The sequence below is a fragment of the Mugil cephalus genome, chromosome 10, assembly GCF_022458985.1.
Source record: "Mugil cephalus isolate CIBA_MC_2020 chromosome 10, CIBA_Mcephalus_1.1, whole genome shotgun sequence".
Classification (NCBI taxonomy): Eukaryota; Metazoa; Chordata; class Actinopteri; order Mugiliformes; family Mugilidae; genus Mugil; species Mugil cephalus.
In genome coordinates this window covers 28,279,300-28,300,000 of record NC_061779.1, presented here as the reverse complement: position 1 = coordinate 28,300,000, position 20,701 = coordinate 28,279,300, and the positions used below count along the sequence as shown (strand labels likewise).

The following is a 20,701-nucleotide window of genomic DNA, read 5'->3' as shown; positions in this document are numbered from 1 at the left end:
TTTTGAAGTTCCCTGTTTTATTTTGTCAAGTTATCTAGTTTCCTGTCTGTCCTGTCTCCTTGTGGTTGGTCATGTGTGTCTGGGTCATGTCTTATGTTTCCTGTTTTATTTTGTTAAGTTTCTTGGTTTCCTGTTTTGTGCCTCCTTGTCTCGCGATTGTTAATTGGTTTTTCCTGCTGTGATTGTCTCACCTGTGTCTTGTTTCACGTCTTGTTCCATGTTACCTTGCTGTGTTTGATGATTCTTTTGTATTTTTGGTTTTCCTGCCATGCGCAGCGCTTTTTGTTAATTATTAAAAACCCCGTTACCCTGTGCCTCATCATTAGTCCTGCGTCTGGGATCACACTTTGATCACACTTTCAAGTCTCTGTAGTAGTATGCTGTGATCAATAGTGTCAAATGCAGCACTGAGATCTAGCAGGACAAGTATAGAGTCCGAGTGTCAAGTCCATCGTATGAAGCTATGAGGAGATCATTGGTAATGTTAATCAGAGCCGTTTCTGTACAATGAAGAGCTCTAAACCTTGATAACCTTGAAATTCTTCTGAATAACTCCTCTATTGTTGTTTTTCTATTTAAAACATCTGGGAGCAGACAGCACACCTATGGAGTTTGAGGAGTTATGAGACAATACTAGAGAAGTGGCAGAGAAGCATGTAAGACTGCAGCTCTGCCACCTAGGCTGAACTCTGGGTTGTCATGGTTTTGGGAGGTTAATAAAATCGTCCAAATTCCTAGAGATAAGAGAAGAACCTGCCAAGGTGGGATGAACTCTATCTCGCCTAATAAGACCAGGCTTTCCCCCAGAAAGAGATCCAGTTATCAACGTAGGCCATGTCATTGGCTGGACACCACTGAGATAACCAGCAGTGGAATGACAACATGTGACTAAGTATATCATCACTCATCAGATTGGGCAGGGGTCCAGAGAAAATAACACCATTTTTGCAAACTTACACACTGATTCAACATTAAGTTTAGTGACCTCCGATTGGCATAACCGTTGGTCATCACTGCCGACGTGAATAACGTACCATACTTAGCCTTAGCCAGCAGTTTAAGATAAGATTTGATGTCGCCCGCTCTGGCCCCTGGAAGGCATCTAACTATAGTCACTGGTTTCTCTAACTTCACGTTCCGCAAAATAGAGTCGCCAATTACCAGAGATGGTTTCTCAGCAGGTGTGTCGCTGAGTGGGGAAAATCTGTTTGAAACGTGTAGTGGTTGGTGGTGCTCCATGGGCTGGGTAAGACTATGCTTCCTTTATACCGTCACCCATCCGCCCTGGTTTCCTGGTTGTTCAGGTGCTGCAGGGGGACAGCTAGCAGGAGCTATGCTAACGGGAGCTGCGCTTGGTCAGCCCGCACCGGCTACAGGGCGCTGGCTAGCTATAAATATTTACATTGTGCAGAGCCGTGCTTCCTATTTAGAGCACCTCACCTCCAAAGCTACAAATAAACTACATTTATTACAGGTACCATTAACACTAAAGGAGGCAGAGGAGTAGCTAAATATGTGGCACAATGAGCAGGAGAGAGAATGAGAAGTAGAGGGAGAGAAAGTGGCCATAGTTAACTGCTAAATACACCAAAGCTGATTAAATTGTGATGAAATGTGAGATTAACAAGGAGCTACAGAGGACAGGTGGTTGGGCAAACTGAAAGCACGAGTTTCGCTGTGTGTACAGAAAACGTTTATGTGATTTTAACAGAGCTAAAACAGTGCAAGCACACACAGTGCAGAATCGGGAAGTGACGCAATACACTTACTTACGTGACGAACATACGAACATGAATTCTAGCAGCGCCCCACTGCGAAAAAGTGCCAGACAAGCCTGAAATGCTTTCATCCTTTCCACTGATAGGCATGCTTTGAATTTGACTGTATCTAGAAATCCCGTTGAAGCAGGGTGGATTGGTAGCAAAGTGGAGCCTGTAGCCCTTGGTTACTATTTTTATCACCCAATCTGATGCCTCACATGCCTGCCATTGTTTGGCGTTAGTGGCCAATGGACCCAAAAGCAGTCTCACCATAACACTGTGCTTCATTAGCAACAGCAGCTGTGCGGCTACGACAGTCATTCTGCCCGCTGCAACTGCTGAGCCGACCTGCTGCCACAAGAGTGGAGTCATGGCACCCTCTTGTGGCTTCAGGTGTGACAGCAAGGCCACTGTCTGTTCCTTTTTTGTGTTCTTTATTTTCAAACATGACTTCGCCCTTGGCCCTTGGCCTGGATGTGCGTTTAGAAACATGTTTATTAACATTTGAGGGGAAGGACGCTAGTGTGTGCATTGGTGCATGCTTAGGTACTGGTGTCTGCATGTGGGACATAACTGCGGCTCCATAGAGCTTGTTGCAGGTCCAGTCTTCCTCCTGTTTGTTCTGACGTGAACTGTGAACGCTGACATAGCCTCTGCATGCCTTTTGTAGGGATTGGAACATGCCCTTTGCAACATGTTTGGGAACAGAACATCTCTTGGGGAAGACAAAGTGGGCACAGCTGGAGTGCTTCTGCATGGTGGCAACCGCTGGGCCAAATAGACCTTTGGGGTCCACAGGCATGTTGATTAGTTGGGTTTTCTCTTTCTGAGATAAGCTAGTTATGTTTAGCCACCTCGCTCTCTCCTGAGCGACCATAAGGGCCATGACTCTGCCAGAGGTTTGGACAGCGCACCTGTTCAGACATAGGCAGAGATCAGTCACCACACACACTGATTCCCACAGGGTCGGGGTGGGTGAGGTAGCCATGACATCTTGTAGCTTGGCTTAGTAGGCCAGCAGCAGTGTGGATGCGTTCAGAGCCCTCACTGACATGGCTACCAACTTGTAGCTTTTCTCAGTCAGTGAGGACTGAAAACACTCAGCTTTAGAAGACAGTGCAGGGCCTGCCGCCATCATGGTGGACTTCTATGAGGGATGGAGGTGGGAGGCAAACAGAGGTTTGACTAGGGGAAGGTGGGAGAAACAATATATCCCCATACCGATCCAATCCAGCACTGACCCTCCCTGGAAGGGGTTCTTAGCGGACAACAGATTGCTCCATGATTGGGTTGTTTCCTCAAGGCACTCTGGCAAGACAGGCAGCAGCTGTCTAGTAGAAGACTTCGCTCTGGGCAGTCTTTTCCCTTCCTAGCTAGATATGGTGGTCTCTGTGAGGGTTTCTGGCCATGTGATGCCAACTTTTGCTCTTCTACAGGCCTCATGTAAATCCATCCTAGCAGTTGGGTTCGGTGAGCCGCAGCCAGAGCCCCCTGTGGCCGACAGCTTTGCACCCTGTGGGATGATGAAGGGCTCACTGTCCTCTTTGTCATCCTCAGAGCCAAGCTAATGGACTCATCCTCAGAGTCTGAGATGTCATCCGCGATGTAGCTGTGCTCTGCCATCAGGCCGGTGATGTGCTCGTGGGAGTGGATTAGTGAGACGACAGCGTCCAGCTTTTGACCCCGACCTTAGCCACTGCTGGGAGAGTTCACTCCCTGGGTGTCCTCAGTCAGCTTTTTATTATGTTTTCTTAAAGGCGGCACAGCGGTTTGGTGGTAAGCGCTGATGCTTCCCAGCGACAAGGTCTGGGTTTGAGTCTAGCTCAGACTGGGTGGAGTTTGCATGTTCTCCCTGTGTCCGCGTGGGTTTTCTACGGGTACTTCCGTTTCCTCCCGCCTCCATGGACATGCTCGTTAGGCTGACTGGTGACTCTAAATTGAATTGTTGTTTGTCTCTGTATCAGCCCTGCAATAGGCTGGAGACCTGTCCATGGTATACCACCTCTCGCCCGATACTAGCTGGGATAGTCTCCAGCAACCCCTGCGACCCCAGTGAGGATAAAGCAGTATGGAAGATGAGATAAGATGTTTTCTTGAAATGATAATACAGAGATGTGAATCTGTGTTAAGACTATAATTTGGCAGCAATGAGTCATACATGTTGCGGTGTAACTGTTATTTGTGTTAAGGACAAATGGTCACTTTTTTTTAATAAATTGATTAATTCCCCTTTGGCTTGTGACTCTTTTTACTATCACATCAATCAAACTTTAAGCAGGGCTTTACAAACATAAAAATATAACACAAAGTGCTTCATTAAGCTAAAAAAACAGAAATACAGCAAATACTAAAACTTTGCAGCCTCTGGTGTTTTTATTTTTTTTTAATGGGAAAAAGTTCCCTGGTTATTCTGTTGCAGGCTGTTCAGGTTAATACAGATAAATTGATGCTTCTTTGTTATCACACTCCAGCCTCTGTGTGTCAGGGATGGTCCTCCAGATCCAAAAGTCTTTTCTCCATAATTCACACTGGAATACAACAAATGAGGAATGATTGCAAAAGGTTGGATATCATTTGATTATTACCTTTCATAATCTCTGTCATTATCTGATTAAAATTGTTGACATAGCAAGAGTCTAGTCATCTGCTCAGATATCGCAGGAAATAAAGGAAGAAAACATGCCTAATGTACAATTTATATTTGTTTGTTTTATATGTGAAGCACCTGAGGTCTGTATCACGTAGCAGGATTACGGGCTTAGCGAGGTAACTTCAGGGTTAAGCCTGGGTTTCTGGTATCACAAAGCTGGATTCATTCTTATCGAGCTTCGTTACCATGGTAACTTACTCTGATCGGCAAACCTGCTTCAGGTCAGGGTAACTTTCAGAATTTATCTGAATCTGATAAAAGGCTCCACCAACCGGCTAATCAGTTGTTCGGGAAAGAATCACATGCCCTTTCATTGAAGACCCAATTGAGATTGGAGTCCAAATCGCGAGAAGAGCGTTACGGCGTGAACACATTTTCCAGGAGATAATCACACAAAGAATATATTTTTGCCATTTGTCCCAGCTCAAAATCAGGATAATTTCATTGAGGCCAATAACTTGATGTAGTTATATGATGTGACTGGGGCATCAGCTTCCATCTTTATTTTAGCCCATATTACATTGTAGTATTAAGAAATCCAACTCCCCACATAAAATGATATTTTTGTGCTTGGTTTTTATCTGCTCCCACGTTCTTTTTACTCCAGAGGGGTTACATCTGGGGGAATGACACTAATTGTCCTACTCGCGATTCATCTATGCAGTGCAGTGATTGGATTTCGTGGCTTCGTTAAATGTAAACTAATTAAGCCATTAATGTGTAATTTGTGCATTTATGCAAACTGCAATCCTTTACCATGCCTTATGGCGTCTCTTCAATGCAGCCGCGGCATTTGACTTTTTGAGATTTCGACTGAGATTTACTTTTTCTTCTTCATATTTGAGTAGAATCAGTCTTTGCTCCTCGTAGGAGACATATGCTGTCCTTTTTGCTGGCGGATCAGCGCTCATTATTGTGATTGGTCTGCTGCCTTGGAACCCCCCCTTATACGTGCACTTCCACGATTCACAACAAGACAAATCTGGATTTGGACAATGACGACATACTGAGACAGATAAAACAGTATTGTGCTGAAGGATGGCCAGACAAGTTCTCAATAGACCGGGTGCTCCAGCCATATCTGCCATTTCAAGGAGAAATGACAGTTCAAAGTGGCTTGCTTCTCTATGGCAGCAGACTTGTCATCCCGCCATCGCTCAGAACAGATATACTAGCCAAGCTTCACAAGGGTCATCTTGGCATAACAAAATGCAGGGAGAGAACCAAAAGTTCAGTATGGTGACTTGGACTCAACAAAGAACTGACAAAACTGATAGAGAGTTGTGATACATGCGCCAGAGGGAGAACAACCCGGAGAGAAACATTGTTGCCCAATGAGTTCCCGCAAAGGCTGTGGTGTACAGTAGGAGCAGACCTGTTTCAAATGAAAGACAAACAGTGTTTAGTCATAGTGGATTATTATTCTCGCTTCTTTGAAGCAAAATTAACATTCACCATGTCACGGGCTGTGATTGAGCACTTCAAATCTATCTTTGCTTCTCATGGCATACCAGAAGTGGTGCACACAGATAATGGCCCACAGTTTGCATCAGAGACTTTTCAGAAGTTTGCACAGGATTGGAGCTTCAACCACGTCACCTCCAGTCCACACTTCCTACAAAGCAATGGCGAGGTGTAGCGGGCTGTGAGGACGATTAAAAATCTCCTCAAGAAATCCAGTGACCCCTATCTGGCCCTGATGACCTGTTGCTCTGCTCCTCTGGCCAATGGATACATTCCCACAGAGCTACTCACGGGGAGGAAGATCCGCACAACAATTCCCATCCTTCTCTTCCAGCTCAACCCATCATGTACAGATATGGAGGACTTTAAAAGAAAGGAGCAAAGCTACAGACACAATCAGCAGCAGAACTACAACCGTCGCCACGCAGCACTTGACATGCCAGAACTGCAGTCTGGCCACCATGTGTGGGTCAAGGATATGCTACAGAGAGGCACGGTAGTGTCCACTGCAGGAACACCCAGATCCTACATCGTGGAGACTTCAAGAGGCAGCCTGCGGAGGAACACATTCCACTCCTGTGGCGCCTTCCACACCCACCGAGATCCCTGGCCTGTCATCGGAAAACACCACTCCAGTAGCAGATCCTGCTACATCTCCAACTGACACATCCATCATCCCTGAGATGTGTGACTTCAGTCACAATCAGACTCCAGTGAACAAGAGATGCCATCCTGTCAGAGTCAGGACTGCTCCAGTTCGCTTGTACTATGAGAAAATGTGAACACCTACCCTGAGTGAATGCTGGGTAACAATAATTCCCTCACTCAGACAGAAATGTATATATTGTGCAAGAGTGTCTCACTGCAGTGATCTTCAGGGAATTTGTTGTTCCAACAATGGCCTTGTCCGAGGCCAGTGCTGTTTTAGGACACCAAAACCAGATAAGACTGGGATTGTTTGGTCTTTTGCACGACTACTCTGTTTGTCCATTCTGGTCTCCGAATCGATCCATTCTCCTTTGCAAAGCCAAAACGCTTCTCCATGATGTTATCCAAGTTGCGGTCTATAGCCACAGTCTGAGTGCCAACAGCTCTGCCCACTGCAAATAGACGTTGAATTGCATGGCCGTGTTAGGGTAGCCTCTAACGAGGAAGAGCAGCCTGGAAGTTGACGGCTAAAGGCAGTTTCACCCTGGACTGTTCGTTTCAGCCATAAAGTCTGTCTGACCAGCTAGGTAGTGTAGCCACTATCATTGGTGCTTGCGCCCCTCGTGGTATAGAGCTGTATAGCTACAGAGTTACACAAGTCTCCACGCTGCACACATTTGTGGATTGTTTTTTACACATTTATGGATCTGGTTACACATTTGTGGATCCCGTTACGCATTTGTGGATCCCGTTACACATTTATTTTACACATTTGTGAATTGAAATACATATTTATAAATACTTTTGCTACATGCAGTAATGACCCCATAAGAGAGAGACACACAAACACACCACAACAACTACAGCAGCATTAGGGCCATAACAGGTATGACATGTCACTGGATTGAGGAGCAGATTGTGGAGAGGAGGTCTGCAGCTCTTGCCTGTATTTGGAGGGAGCTGAGGAGCTTCATTTTTTCCTTCCCTCTCATCAAAGATGTGCTGCACACACAAGTGTAAGGATGTCCCGAAAGAGGAGAGAAGTCTGCGATAGGGCACATAGTGATAGAGAGAAATAACAGTCCAGCCCTTATTAGACGGAACTCATCAATTCTTACTGATGTGATCCAGCATGGGTTGGCAGGTGACATCACACATGCATGTGGGCATTCCCTAAATATGAGTGAGACCATTACTAGGGCCCAGTGTCAGGTCGGGAGCCCCAGTCTCCGAGACCCACCACCCCAGTGAGTGGCACATGGGTACCAAGACTAGAGAACCAACATAGCCACAGGGCACACCACACCCCAGCGCACATGACGAACAACAGCGATCACCCCCAGACCAACCAAGTGAGCACAAGCCGGTGCAGGCCAGAATGGCCCCCACACCCCTCATGCACTGCCAATTGTCCACCAACTGACACCCCCACCTGAAACCCCATCCCTGACCACTGAGCGGCCAGAGACACCCCACCAGCTGAGGAGACCCCTTTGGGAGCCCAGCAATGCCCCCGCAGATGGGCACCAAACAAGCACCCAACAAGGGACGGGCCATCAGAGAAGGGGGGGCATGGTGCAGGTCCCATGCTCCTGACACACCCAGGCTAGGGAGACCACAGGAAGAGGGAACCTCCACCCACCACAGGGAGGCCCTGGTCCCCCACAAAAGGGAGAGGGAAAGCGTCGAGCCACCACCCAGGCCAATCAATGCTGGACCAACAGAGTCGCTAAGGGAGCCTTCACAGACCCAGCCAAGAGGACACCAGAGGTGTGGGGGTTTCTGTTCCATGTGTCACAAGATGGAGTTCTGAATATGTGGCCACTTCCAAATTGATTGGACTTACAGGAGATCAGCTAGGTGATGTCTGTGGAAGGCTTGGAGTGACTAGGCTACACCCTCATGAGCTGACTTTCCTGAAGGAATATGTAGTTGTGTTACAGCCACTTGCTCAATCCATTGATCCATTGCAGGGGGAGAATGAGGATATGGAGTTCCGCATTCCAACTATCTTAAACCTCAAGTCAAAACTCTCCTCGAAACTACCACATATGATATACACAACAAACATCATCACTGCCGTCAGAAACTGATCCGGAAAAAGTGTCACTATGTCGGCTTATCATGCGCATGATGGGTCCTGGTGGTCTCAAGGAGCCGTGTGTATGAAACAGTCATTCTGATCATAAGAAGTCACTAACATGTGTTTTTCATCATATTTAGCATAATAAGTCACAAAATGAGCTTGATTCCACTAGTCTGAAACTTTGCCACTATGCCAAAATTTTATTTGAGTAAGCTTCCTGCAGAGAATGAGGATATGTGCCAATCAGTAATCCAAGAGACAAAAGCCACTGAATCCAGTGGCTTTGATACCAACAGCACTCTTGAGACTGATGGGTCATGTTACAGGCACAGCCTGAAATGGCTGGGGACTTAATGGGGGCCTTAAGTGTAACCAATGTTTGTGTGTGAAGTTTTGGTGAATTGTGGGAATAAGGAAGTGTTGGCAAAAGGGGGTGTGTACAACAAGTGTCGGACATAATATCTCCGTAGGTGAAGCCTGACAGAAAAAGTCGTGTCTAGATACCACCAGCTATTGTTACGGCCGCTGTTCCTGTTCTCTGGAAAAAAGCATCAATAAAGTTGTGTTGTGGCCAGCACCCCGTTTCAGTCCTCCTCCTTCTTAAGAGGTACCCAGACCTTAGCGTGTTACCAGCTACCCTACGAGCTGCAAGCAGAAAGGCCAGTGCGCTCCCAACTATGGTTCAGAGCCAACTAGACTGGTTCAGGTAACACTGGGGGTTCGTCCGGGATCACCTCTGAAGTTTTGGCGGACAAAGAGAAGACATGGCTTCGCATGAGGATAACAGCAGGAGTAACCCATTTCTGATGCGGAGTCTATTCAAGCGAATATGGACTTTGTTAATTGCACTGACGGAGGATACACCGGTGAGTGGAACAGCACTAATCCGTTTGTGACTGACATGGAGCTGACAACAGCCGCGCCTGCTCAGACACCACGATGCGGCAGTGTATGGTCACTCACTCCACCACCCTCAGCTTCCACCAACTCTTCACAGCACTGGTTCAACAGCAGAAGAGAGCAGATGGTGAGTGCAAAAGTATTAATTTTGACTGTGACTGCAGCATGAGCTGTCTGACAGAATCCATGCCCGCAGGAGTGCCTCCTTTTGGGATGAGGAAAAGTGTTACTCAAAATGCTGTGGTGGCGGTGGCCTATTAGTTAACTCTTTCACACCCAGGAAATGTGACTGCTAGGCCCATGCCTTATTCCCCCTTCAGTCTGTGTCCCCCTCTACCCCACATGTGCTTAAGCCTGTGGATGATATGAGCAGTGTACAAGCTGGATGTAAAGCCATTCTCTACCACACCCAGCAGCAAAGGGGCTGGGACACTAACCTGTGTGAATATGACCAGCTTCACATGAGCAGAGCTAAATCAGCAACACACCATTCATCTCACATGCATTTTGGGGACTTTATGGACAGTAGTGATGATGAATATTATGGACAGAGAGAGATAATACCCATACTACAATGGCCAGGGCATTTTGATGGCACAGGCTCTGACCACAGTAGCCTGCATTGGTTGACCAGACTGAAGGAGACAGAGGGCCAGCTAGTTTGATGGCTTGAGAAAGTGGCGGAGTATGACTTTCAGGTGCTTCATTGCCCAGGTAAACAGTATCAAAATGCAGACACACTCTCGAGGAGACCCTGCTGTTCATCATGTCCCTGCACAGTTCCAGAGCCTAGCCTCAGTGACCAACGTCAGCAGCATTCCGTCATGAAGCAGATGCATGACGGTCCTGTGGGAATATATTTTAAGGTGGAGAGGACCCTTGCACGACTTCAGACCAGATATTATTGGTACAACATGAAGGACGATGTCACTCTGTGGGGTAGCACATCCACCAGCTGTGCTACCCCACAGAGTGACATCGTGAGCTCCACACAGTCTACAGAGTGACCAGGGCACCAATTTTGAATCAGAAGAAAAGATATGTACCACTCCCTTTCACCCTCAGTCTAATGGACAAGTGGAGCATTTTAATGACACCTTACAGAAAATCTTAGCTTCTACTGCAGAGCAGTGCCACTGGGACTGGGACTTGATGATGCCATATGCAGTCATAGCATATCTGGCAACCACAACTCCACAGGCCTGACACTGAGCATGATGCTCTTTGGACGGGAGATAACAGAGCCAATTGACCTGGTTGCTGGTTTGCCACCTGGGGCCGACAACATTGACACCATTCCACTGTGTCCTGCAGCTCAGAGAACGGCTGGAGGTCTCCTACCAGCTGGCTAGAGAATCTCTGGGAAAGTCGATTTAATGTGCCAAAAGACAATATGATAAAAATATTAAGCTCTACTATTCTCGCACCCACCTGGGCAACATCTGGGTCTTCCAAAATGCAGATGCCTGGATACTGTTAGAGGTGCTGCCTCATCCACCGGACCTTGAATCTACAACCCTGGATAGTGGTCCCCTCAACCTGTGGGACACAGCTTCAGCTGATGGGAATACGGCTACAGTGGAGATTCCCTGCCTGCAATCCTCATCACCACCTACAGCTTGCAGCAGCCAACCACTGGACAGCGCTGCTCAGTCGTCCTTTAGAAATGAACCCTCTGTGGAGATCTCAGAGGGTCCGCAGACCGGCAAACCTGCTTGGTGACTGGGTCAGTCACTAAACATAAAAAGGAATATTTTTGACCTGAGCTAGGGTGTAGGCAGATCACTGCCCTGCTCAGAGAGAAAAAAAGAGTTCCAGAATTGTAACCTGAAAAATTTTTGTTCTGAGATAAATAATGATAAAAAAAAAATATATAAAGCTGCATGAGGGGATCCAAGCACATGGGAAAATCGGCCATAAGGCTAGACGAGAAGTTTTGAGCGAATCGGCAAAGGATTGGCAGAAATACAAGATGACTTCTTGGTTGGTGGCTCCGCTGGCAATTTTGATTGGCTGTAGCAGGCAAACAGATTGGAAAGTGAAAATACCACTAAGTAACTTTTGTGTGGTTCGGTCTAAAGATAGTCTGTGGCAATTTCCGTGAGAATCGGACAAAATGTACAACCCGTGAAAGTTTTTAAAGGTTTTTAAGAAAATCCAATATGACAGACAAATTCTGGCGATTGCGTGAAAAGTTTTGCCAGATGCTGAAAGGGGACATTCCACAGTATCAGCAGACATGGAAATCTACTCTGAAATCCTAACACATCAAGAGAAAAGAGCAAAAATGCAATTTGTTGATTACAGCGCCCCCTAATGACTGAATGACACCAAATTTTTCATGCGCATTTCGGACGGATTCTTGAAGAATCTGACCAAGTTTGGTCTTTGGAAGTCAAAGCGTCACCGAGATAAGAGCAAACCTCCTGTTTGGCGGCGATGCCGTCGACAACGATTGGCTAACACGAAAAATTGGGATGAACTATCAATGGGGCACCCCACAGTACCTGTGGATGTCACAAAGTAATTTCAAATATAAACCCATCAAGAGATAAGAGCAAAAACCATATTTTTCTATTTACAGCGCCCCCTAGAGGCCAAACGACACCAAATTCATGGCGTACACTTGGGACCGGGTCAGGACCCATATTACCAAATGTGATGTCAATATGTCACACCGTTGCCCAGATATGAGCTCACATCGAAAACGGTGCCTTCGTCGCTGATTTCAATTGGCCACAGCTGACGAACGAAGTGGAAATTAAAAAACCCATGTAGTAACTTTTGTGCGGCTTGGTCTGAAGATAGTCTGTGCCGATTTTCGTGAGAATCGGACAAAATATGCGACCCGTGAAAACTTTTGAAGGTTTTTGACAAAATCCAAGATGGCAGAAAATCTATCATGACGCATTATGACGTAATAAGGTAGGCTGAACTCAGCATGATCCAAGGATCACAAGGATACCTTGTTTGTAAATGTCGGGCATACAGTTCAAAAGTTAAGTGCGCAAATGTACTTCCAACTTTGACCCATTGGTGGCGCTAGAGCGTACTTACTGTCAACATGGAACTCCTTAACTCCTTAAGCTATGTGCAAAATTTCACAACTTTTTACTATACGGTTCTATGGGCTGCCATAGACTCCAATAGCAGAAGACGGAAGAAGAAGAAAACGTAGAAATACAATGGGTTCCTCGCACTTTTGTGCAGCTAAGTCTGAAGATAGTCTGTGCCCATTTTCGTGAGAATCAGAAATAATTGCAGCTTCGCTGCTTGGACCCCCAATAATAAGAAAACGTAGAAAAACAATGGGTTCCAGAAGCTTCGCTGCTTGGACCCCAATAACAATAATGATAATAATAATAATAAGAAAACGTAGAAACACAATCGGTTCCTCGCAGCTTCCCTGCTTGGACCCCAATAACAATAACAAAAACAATGGGTTCCAGAAGCTTCGCTGCTTGGACCCCAATAAGAAAAGGTGGAAAAACTAGGGGTTCCAGCAGCTTTGCTGTTTTGACCCCAAAAACAATGGGGTTCCAGCAGCTTTGCTGCTTGGACACCCAATAATAATAACACCAACAAAAACAATGGGGTTCCTGCAGCTTCGCTGCTTGGACCCCCCATAATCCAATAAGAATAAGAAAACGTAGAAAAACACTAACAAAAACAATGGGGTTCCTGCAGCTTTGCTGCTTGGACCCCCAAAAACAATGGGGTTCCAGCAGCAAAGCTGCTTGGACCTCCAATAACACTAACAAAAACAATGGGGTTCCAACAGCGAAGCTGCTTGGACCCCTAAGTACCTCCTAAGTATTGCCCTGATCTGACTGTTTGAAATGTGGATACCACGTGTTGAGATGCTTAGTGTTACACAGTGTTACACCCCTTTGGTATGGATACCAGTGTTATGTTGTAGACTATTAACTGCATTTATGTCAGAAAGATGTGCATTGTGCTTTCATGAACATTTTATTAACATCATCATAATGATAATAATAATAACAAGAAAATGTAGAAACACAATCAGTTCCTCGCAGCTTCCCTGCTTGGACCCCAATAACAATAACAAAAACAATGGGTTCCAGCAGCTTCGCTGCTTGGATGCCAAAAATGTAGAAAAACAATGGGTTCCAGAAGCTTCGCTGCTTGGACCCCAATAAGAAAAGGTAAAAAAACTAGGGGTTCCAGCAGTGTAATGTTGTAGACTCTTAACTGCATTTATGTCAGAAAGATGTGCATTGTGCTTTCATGAACATTTTATTAACATTAGTGGGCGACCCATTCTAGTACTGTAAGAGTTTTCGGACCCTTACAGAAGCTGGGTTTCAACATGGTAATGTTCTTATATGTCCTTCTTGAACAATGTAATTCTGACAACGCTGGAGTGATGTTTAAGCAATATTACCCAAGAGGGTGTGCTTTAACATCATTTGAGCATGACGATGATGTGGTCAGACAGCATCACGAAGTGCTCAAATTGAAATCGAGGGTAATATTGTGATTATACACATGAATGCATCTTCCAGGAGATAACCTCACAAAGAGTATATTTTAGCCATTTGTCCCCGCTAAGCTCAAACACAGCTCAAAATCAGGATAATTTCATTCAGGCCAACAACTTGATGTATTGATATGATGTAATTGTGGCATCAGCTTCCAGCTTTATTGTAGACCATGTAACATTATGGAATTAAGAAATCCAACTCCCTAGATGAAATTAGGTTTTTGTGCTTGGTTTTTATCTACTCCCATGTTCTTTTTACTCCAGAGCCATTGATGTGTAATTTACGCATTTATGCAATCCTTTGACGTGTCATTTGGTGTCTCTTCGATGCAGCCGCTGTGTTTGACTTTTCAAGATTTCAAATGAGTTTTCTTCTTCATATTTGAGGAGAATCAGTCTCCTCGTAGGAGAAATATGCTCATTCATTCATTCATTCATTCATTCAGTCATTTTTGGATCAGCGCTCATGATTGTGATTGTTCTGCTGCCTTGGAACCCGCCCTTTATACGTGCGTGTTCACTGATTCACAACAACACAAACCTGGATTGAGTTAGTGAGTTGATAACCAGCATCATGATACCACTTATCCAGATCGTCATTGTTCTGGATAAGTTCAGCTGGATAACTTGGAGTAAAACCGGATAAGTTGAGCTAGCTTCGTGATACAGGCCTTAGGCCATACAGGTAATATTACAAAATAATGTGCACATAATTTGTAATATATAATACTGTGTAAATTAAAATATATATATATATCAATGTGCATCCTTGAGTTAGTAGAAATTAGTTGAAAAGATATAGATGATACTTTGTCATTCTGCATTTCATTTTTCAAAGTCTACACTGCTTTACTTTTTAACTTTATAACAGTCCCTGAACTGCACTGTTTTGAAATTTGCTAGCAAGAAGTTCTATCGCCATGTGTTCGTGGTTATAATGTTATGTAGATATTTTAAATATATCTATGCCATTTCAAATGTGAAATAAAAGTGTATTTCAATATCCCTTAAGCTGCAAATATTTGTTTTTGGAAAATATGGAATTATTATTTAATATAATAGTAAAATGTTTACTCAATTTGATTAATATTAACTAATACATTCATAATAAATATTACTTAATAATTACATAGAATATAACAAACAAACGATGAGTAAGAAACACAAAGAAACACCAGCAATGCTTACTTGGGGTTGTAATAAGATGCCATGGTGATCTGAGTGAAAGTTACACTCTATAGGTAAGTATTGTCAATGCAATTTACATGTGTGTTTTTTTACTTAAAAAATATTTTTTTTCAGTGTACATACTCAGCTGCAGACAGAAGGCAGCTAATGTTCACTTATTGATAAAAAGCTAACTTTTTAAGTCTTAAAGTGCAGGTAATCATGTCCCTGTATTTAATATATGTTTTATTTATTTTTATTTATTTTTGAAATTTTGAATGGTGGACACCTGGTTAAAATACAGTGGATGGGCGCTCATTTTATGTTTCCTTCGAAAAAGGAGCACATTTTATGTTTGCTTTTGAAAAGGAGCACATTTTATGTTTGCTTTTAAAAAGGTGCACATTTTATGTTTGCTTTTAAAAAGCATGTTTTTTTTTTTTTTTTTTTTTCAAATAAATACACTGAGCTGATGACATATCTTTGTATTTATTTGCATGTTTTGATCGAAGTAATCCAAAAGTAACTAAAATTAATCAGTAATACATTACTTTTATATTGCGATATATCAGTAACTTACTCTAAGTAAGTTAGCTCATATTTTATAATAGGTTACTTGTTTACATTTTTAAAGTAACCTTCCCAAACCTGCCTCACATTAATACCCTTTTGGAGGTCTCTCGTGCTCAGGAGTCTCAGCGGATTCTCTCGCTAAGCTTCCCCACATCACGTTCAATCCACCCTGTCATCATAATCATACTCATCCATATTCATTTATGAATAAATTGTTAATCCATTCCTCTTGTTGAAGGTGTGGTCCTTGCTAGTGAACTGCCTTTATAAAATGCCAACAGCATGTTAACATTTTCTTGTTTTTCTTTGGTTTGGTTTCACCAAACGTTTAAGCGATCAGGCTCCCCTCCTTTGGAACCAACTCCCAGTTTGGGAGGTAGATACCCTCTCTACTTTTAAGGTCAGACTTAAGACTTTCCTTTTTAACAAAGCTTGTAGTTAGGGCTGGACTTAACCACCCCTTAGTTATGCTGCTACTGGCCCAGGCTCCTGGGGGATGTTGGACTGAGTACATGTCCTCTACATTCTCTACTCTGGCACTAAGCTCCTGTTGTCAAATCTCTTCTAATTTCTTTTCTATTACTAACGGCTATGTCTCCCTCTGTCCCCTCCCTTCCCTCTCCATCCTCTTGTGAGGGTCTCTGGCCTGGAGTGCTATATATCTGAGACCTGTGCAATTCCAAGATACATCTATTGTTATGGTCTCATCAACCTGCCCAGTTTTCATGGCCTGCAATTATCCACTCTTGAACAATTCTCCAACCTTTTTTTTTCTTTTTTTTTTGCCAGACAGTGAAGAAAATAGTTAAAATAATTCATATCCTAAGAGTATTAGTATTGGTGCATTTGGGTGAACACTTCTCCAAGTGTGCCCTCCACATATCCATGTAGACGGGTTGGATGCAGTACAAATTCCATGTGTGTACTTGTGTCCATAAAGCTTGTTCACATTTATTATTTTTCACATTTACATACATACAAATTTTACTCATGGCAGCAAAATTATTTCATATTAAGGATGTATTTTTTTGGTCTTTTTAACAAACTATTATTTAATTGTGCTATTGAACATCACTTCTTGGGGGTCTAAACAGTGTCCCCTAGTTGACGTCACCACATACAGATTAGATTCAGATTCAGCTAGACCACGTTTTTAAGTGTTAGCTTAAGGTGTGTTTATATCAGATTATATCAAAATTAACCAAACTAAACACAAGCAGAGTTGGTTGAAAAACATGATGTGCTATCCTATCCTGGAAATTGAATAGCCAATAAAGAACATTAAATCTACAAGGGAAGTGGGGAAGAGTGATCAGGATATACACACAAACACATAAGTACACACACAAATACGCACATACACACACACCCTTTCATATTAACACGCACACACTTTCCTCTCTCACTCATGAACAAAGTCTTGGCTCTTGCCATTCAAACTCTCCATTCACTCCCCTCCACTCTTGGTCCCCATTTTCTCTCTCTCTGCCTCTCAACCCTCCCACTTGTTCTCGTCAACTCCTCAGAGGACCAGCTCTGTCTCTCTGCAATTGCCTCTTCAGTCGAGGAGAAACTAATTGAAGGAGAGAATAGAAGAAAGGAGCTGTTGGAAAACTAAACGAGCCAAAACGTAACGTATCCATAGCATGCCACAGAAAGGTAAGCTTGCGCTCTTTCATCAACACTGTTTTCATTAGTCACAGCATGTATTTCAAAACAGATAAGGACAAGAAGACAAAAAGACAAAAAAAATAAAATGTTTCTATTCTAATAGTAAGACAGAAAAGAAAGAACAAGACAAGAGAATTGTTTGAGTGAGACTGATATAAATATCATCTTTAAGAACAATTGGAGAAACAGAAAAGAAGGTACACACGTAATTGAAACAGTAACAATACCATTCGAAGACATTTGCCACCAGAATGTTTCAAGTCATCCAGCATATGGCTGACAAACAAGTGTAGCTTATAAGTGTAGCAATCTGTCATTTGAATGGCTACCAAAATTGTCAGGATAATTTTCCTGCTTCATGGTCCTTTAAGTTGGGAAATTATTTTGAACAAACTGTAACTTAAGTTTTTGGATTGTTGGAAATGTAATTTCCCCCTATGTTTACAATAGTAAGGACTGTAAGAGGCTATTAGGCTTTTTGTATAGCACTGTGAAATAGCCTCTTTAATAAACCATCTCCTCTCTGCAATTGTATTATATCCTTCAGTACTCAGTTAGCCTACTAAAACTTTAACTTACAATGTCAAATTTCAAGTTTGACAAAAAAAAAAAAAATGAAGAATGAAGTCAGCGTAAATATTCAGATAGAGCCACATAAAAGATTTAGAACATCACTCTTTGTCCAAACGGTGTGTTGAGTTTACTGTTTAACTAGGTATAATTATTTGTGTTTGAGATGAAAAATGTTGCTCCGTTTTCTTCGTTGAAACAGCTCACTTAGGCTTAAACTTATAGTCATCTTTTGGTGTCTGTGAAAACCTTCATATCTGTTTAACTTGTTGCCAGCTAAAACATATGAACATGGAAGGTATCCTTATTTTAATTATATAAATCACATACATTTTTAAATAAAAATTAAGGTATTTGGTATCATATCATTTACCTTTTGCAACTTATTTTAAACCTATAAATAATATTATCCACTGAAGGCCTTCCATTATTCATTTCAGTCATACATTATAGGCGTAGACAATGAGTGGCTGCTTGAAAGTTCAAGGACAATTCAGAGATAAAAATCCTAAAGTCTTGTATTGGAATGCCTCTGCTCTCATCTATTAAATGTTTACATGTGTTTTGTGTCGTAAAAATGTACAGCTAGCATATACAAGAAGGGGTGTTCATATAAATTGGTGTTCCATTTAAGTCAGACCTCTAAATTAAATCGAAGCTGTACATATTATTCAGGAAAAAATGTTTAAAAATGTTTCATTTGTTTGTGTGTTAGAGAGATAGGGACATAGTACAGGCTTCTACTACTTGTACTAATTAAGTCGCAAGATTCAATGTGCAAAAAGGCCTCTGCATTAGCCTCGTTTGTCTGAGCCACCTTATTTTATTTATTTATTTATTGATGATCCGAGTAGAAAGTGTCTAACTTTTACAGCGAGCTTGTTGATCCCTCCATATGAGCTGGGTTCTGCTCAAGGTTTCTTCCTGTTAAAAGGGAGTTTTTCCTTGCCACTGTCGCCTGGGCTTGCTGTGGAGGTTTCAGGGCCAGTTTTTGTAAAGCGTCTTGAGACAATTTGTATTGTTATTTGCGCTATATAAATTGAATTGAATTGAATTGATTCGGCGGTGCACATTGTACAACTTAAATTAGACGCGTGGAAGTGCCCAAAGCGCACAAGAACGACACGTTTAATAACCTGCTAACTCGCAGAAATAACAACAGACGTGGCGCATACGACGCTTTTTCGTTGACCGTTGACTCAAGATTATCGTGAAATGCTGTCCTATAAGTAAAAAGCTATTGCTTTGATTGGTCATTTCATACCATATTTAATAGTTTAATTTAGGTTGATTAATCTCTCGCAATTGTTGATTAATTCTCGCAAATAAAAAAAAAAAAAAAAAAAAAAACGATTGTAACGAACTACTTCTCTATTTAGCTCAATCCTATTTCAGTCGGCAAGGGAAATTATATACATTATATAAAAATATACCTTTTAAAAAGCCAACTTATTTTCAACATAATATGTTACTTATTTGAAACATTATCCAATGTTGGATAACTTAAAACGATAAATCTTATATACAACAACAACAACAGTAATAATAACAACTCTAATAATACGTATTATTCTTATTGTTATCAAGTGATGAAGTGATTTGATTTCAAAAGCAGGATTTTCAAGTGGTTGGCAGCGGCTAACTCCCTCTTCGGCTCCTTTCTCCCTGTATCAGGACATTGAATGCGGCTGAATTAAACTTCTGTATTGATATTAGTGTGTTCAACAGGAGTCTTTTATGGCAGTTTTACTGGTCAAATTGGGCTCCCCGCCGAGGTTTTGTGTTGCACGGTTTTAACGAGACGTAGCTAACGAGCAGACGATAACATCCAGTTGATTCACAAAGACGTGCGACTATTTACCGAGTTGAGTTGCGGCTCCGCTCCTACGGCTCTTTGTCTGCTTTTGCAGGGAGAAGGAGAAAGGGACTGGATTATAACGGGAACAAGGAGCTATAGAATGGCGGTGTGTGCCTCTGTTCATGTGTGGAACAGCTTCATATTCATTATTCTGCTTGTTAATGACAAGGTCCTTTGAAGACTTTTTCATCATTTCTTCAAAATGTCTCATTCAGTAATCCAAGGCAGTTTGCCATGATTTTAAGACAAGATGATAAGATGCACCTTTAGTGATACTAAGTAGGAGAAACTGAGGTTCATTCAGCATCATTTAAATATATGAAATATATATAAATGCAGATGAAATATACAGGATTATGACATTAAAACATCTAAAAACGGCTCATTATTAGGAAATCATGTCCATTCATTAATTCATATATATATTTCTTATCTTCTCATTTCTTAATACCATATACATACATATATTTCTTAATACCATAAACAATATTTCCACAGTAATTATTGGACATCACTGATAGAGTTTGTTGGTCTGGCGACAACAAGCAGCACCAAGGAATAACCTGTAATGTTTTTGAAAATAAACAGGAAAATTGAATGTAAAAGGAAATAACCTTTTGTAATCATTCACAATTTGATCACTATAATATATATATATATATATATATATTTTTTTTTTTTTTGTTTAATGTGTGTTAAATATATTTCATCCCTTCTTTAATTTAGAACACATTAGGTCTTAATTTTCACTCTGTTGATTGACAGGTTTGCCTCAGAGTTTAATTTCTACTTTATAGTAAAAAAAAAAAAAAACCTAGTCTAGTGTAATTTAATCTGTCTGTCAATG

General features: G+C 42.3%; 1 protein-coding gene and 1 long non-coding RNA gene across 2 annotated transcripts in view; one reads left to right on the top strand and one right to left on the bottom strand.

Moving 5' to 3' along the window:
* Nucleotides 1-4,128: 4,128 nt before the first annotated feature.
* LOC125014389 overlaps nt 4,129-20,701 on the bottom strand; it is a 27,640-nt gene continuing 11,067 nt past the window's right edge. Inside the window, exon 3 of the long non-coding RNA XR_007113506.1 lies at nt 4,129-4,288. This is a non-coding gene — a long non-coding RNA (uncharacterized LOC125014389). The remainder of the gene's footprint in view (nt 4,289-20,701) is intronic.
* Nucleotides 16,818-20,701, top strand: part of LOC125014388 (paired box protein Pax-6-like) — a 23,794-nt gene continuing 19,910 nt past the window's right edge. Inside the window, exon 1 of the mRNA XM_047595383.1 lies at nt 16,818-17,414. Coding sequence (XP_047451339.1) covers nt 17,402-17,414 — 13 coding nt within the window. The 5' untranslated portion in view covers nt 16,818-17,401. The remainder of the gene's footprint in view (nt 17,415-20,701) is intronic.